Genomic DNA, 2,861 nt, shown 5'->3' with positions numbered 1-2,861 from the left:
GAGCGGCTGGAGAAGGAAGCACTGGGGAGGCTGGAGAGGTTGCCAATGCCAAGTCCAGAGAGGCTGGAGAAGGAAGGACTGGGCTGTGGGATTACAGCAAAAAGGAGTGGGTGTGTGGTTCCTGTATTACTTGTCAAATAGATTTCTTTTTTTCTTATTTGTTTGATTTTTAGTAAATTTGAGTAGTGCAACCAGACAGCTCATTTGGAAACATTTCCATGACCCCTAAAAGAAATCTCATACTCATCAGCAGTCATTCCTCATTCCCACCTCCAACTTTTTTTTCCTTTTGTGGCAAGGAGTGTCTGACTCTGTCGCTCAGGCTGGAGTGCGGTGGTGTGATATCATGGCTCACTGCAACCTCCACTTCCCAGGTTCAAGTGATTTTCCTGCCTCGGCCTCCCAAGTAACTGGGATTATAGGCACGCACCACCATGTTCAGCTAATTTTTGTACTTTTGGTTTAAATGGGGTTTCACCATGTTGGCCAGGCTGGTCTCAAACTCCTGACCTCGTGATCCTCCCATCTCGGCCTCCCAAAGTGTTGGGATTATAGGTGTGAGCCACTGCGCCTGGCCATATTTTCGTTCGTTTACCTTTATTTTGACAAAATATTAGACTCAGAAAAATTGTAAGAATACTAGAAGGAATTCTCTTATGCCCTCTGCCCAGATCCCCATGTGACTATTTTACTGCATTTACCTTATCCTTCTATGAGTCCATCACCCCTCCACACGCACTATTTTTTCTCAAATGTTTGAGAGTAAGTTGTACATGTGACATCCCTTTATCTATAAAAACTTAAGAGAAACCAGGTTATTCCTTTATATAACCACTATGCAATTTTCAAAATCAGGAAATTAACATTGATACAATATTATTAGCTGAATCTACAGATCTTATTTAGACTATCAGTTATCCCAACGGTGTCTTTTGTGGCAAAAGAAAATTCCGCATCATGAATTTTTCATGTATCTCTTTAGTGTCCTTTAATCTGGAAACTCATTGTGTTTCCTGACAGTGAAATTTGTTTAAAGTATAGGGCCTGGGAGGTTGAGCTGTAGTGAGCCATGATTATGCCAGTATACTCCAGCCTGGGTGACCCAGCAAGACTCTGTCTCAAAAAATAAGTGCAATGACAAGTAAGGATGCTTTATAAAGAACACATTGTTTATTTGATGAACAAGTTTTGGCTGTAATGGGTCTGTTACAGAACTTTTGAACGTCAACAGTGGATTGCTTTGAATCTATATTTCAGAGGTGAACTCCAGCCCAACAGGTCATATCTACTGGACTTTCTGAATCAGCAGAACCCAAAATAATAAAAATTTACTCCAGATAAGCTGAAAGTGACCATAATTTTTTCAAACTTCAAATATATCTGGTGTTACCAGTGTTTTGTGACATACCACTAAGGAAACTTTATTAAGCAAAAATTTTTTTAAAAAAAATTTGCAGTGTAAGATAGAAACCAAAGATCTGAAACTGTCTAAGGAAGAGTAAAGGAGAAAAGAAGAATTATAATTGTTATATAGTTCTTTTCACTCAGCTGATCTGAGTTGATACCCATTTCAAGCATATTACAGACAAATTTTACTTACAGAATAATATGAAAATTAAGGGAGAAATGTTATAATTCTGGCAGAATAGTTAGCTATGATTATAAGTAAAGTAGTAACTCTCCATTTGAGATAAATATTCTGACTATATGTGCTTCTTTTCAGAGTATTAGTACCTATTTATCACCCAAATAAATGATGTTATGTTAGTCCTCTTGTGTTTGAAATACAGAAAAAAGGCAAATGATAAAAGATAGATTACAATTTTGCAGGTGTATCTCTTTGTCTCTTTTTAAAAATGTGTTTTGAGGGCTACTCTGTAATTAATTCTTGGCTATAAATAGAAGCGTATATTGTGCTGGGTAAGAACCCTGGAGCACAATCCTGTTAGTTTTATATTCTCTCAACTGGCACTCTTAGCACTGAGAAACTTACAAACTAGAGAAGAAGGCTCTTTCAGGTTGACTTGTTTTCAGTAAGGTATATCTAAATAACACTTTTGACTTTCCTTCACATTTGTTGGCATGAACTTTTGAATGTGAATTCTGTGGACTTGGTAGCCATTTACTTTCTATCTTTGTGAGCTAACATTGGATTTCAGCTAGAAGCCTCAATCTTACCCTTACTAAGGCAAACTGCTTAATATAGTTAGTCAACAACCAGATTTACTAAAAATTTCTAAAGATTGGAGAGTTTTGTATAAAGCCCTTATCAGTGTGGTCCCTTTTCTCCTAAGTTTGTCTTCAAAATAGAATTTGTCTTAGTCATCTTTTTTTTTTCAGGGATTTTGTAGAAACTAAAATAGTTGAGAGGAAGGCATGTGAACTCAGCTACTGTGTCGCGTAGTGAAGCTGAGGATTGCGGAAGTGCTGAGTGTGAGCACAGCAGGTTATGGGCTGGGGCAGAGGCTCACGCCTGTATTCTCAGCACTTTGGGAGGCCAAGGTCACTTGAGCCCAAGGAGTTGGAGACCAGCGTGGGCTACATGTTAAAACCCTGTCTCTACCAAAAAAATACAAAAATTAGTCAGGTTCGATGGCACATGCCTGTAGTCACAGCTACCTGGGAGGCTGAGGTGGGAGGATTGCTTGAGCCTGGGAGGCAGAGGTTGTAGTGAGCCAAGATCATGCCGCTGCACTCCAGCCTGGGCAACAGAGCTAGACCCTGTCTCAAAAAAACAAAAGCAAAACAGTTTTGTCTAAATGTGTGGCTTTCACATGTTTTTCAGACCTCATAGCTACCTGGGAGATTATCTTTATAATCTGTGCTTTTTTTTTTTTTTTTTTTTTTTTTTTTTTTTTTTT

The 2,861-nt window shown here is 38.6% G+C and overlaps 1 protein-coding gene across 3 annotated transcripts in view; it reads left to right on the top strand.

Moving 5' to 3' along the window:
- The window catches only part of MRPL47 (mitochondrial ribosomal protein L47), a 19,004-nt gene that overhangs the window by 8,586 nt on the left and 7,557 nt on the right, over window positions 1–2,861 (top strand). Inside the window, exon 5 of one of the 3 annotated variants that reach the window (XM_037730568.1) lies at window positions 30–188. The exons of the other annotated variants lie outside the window; for them this stretch is intronic. Coding sequence (XP_037586496.1) covers window positions 30–173 — 144 coding nt within the window. The 3' untranslated portion in view covers window positions 174–188. Of the gene's footprint in view, window positions 1–29; window positions 189–2,861 lie in introns of those variants that run through there. 3 annotated transcript variants of the gene reach the window in all.

Source organism: Cebus imitator, unplaced genomic scaffold (genome assembly GCF_001604975.1).
Source record: "Cebus imitator isolate Cc_AM_T3 unplaced genomic scaffold, Cebus_imitator-1.0 Scaffold353, whole genome shotgun sequence".
NCBI classification, from domain to species: Eukaryota; Metazoa; Chordata; class Mammalia; order Primates; family Cebidae; genus Cebus; species Cebus imitator.
Note: the sequence above shows the minus strand (reverse complement) of the source record. Positions and strands in the feature narration are given on the sequence as shown.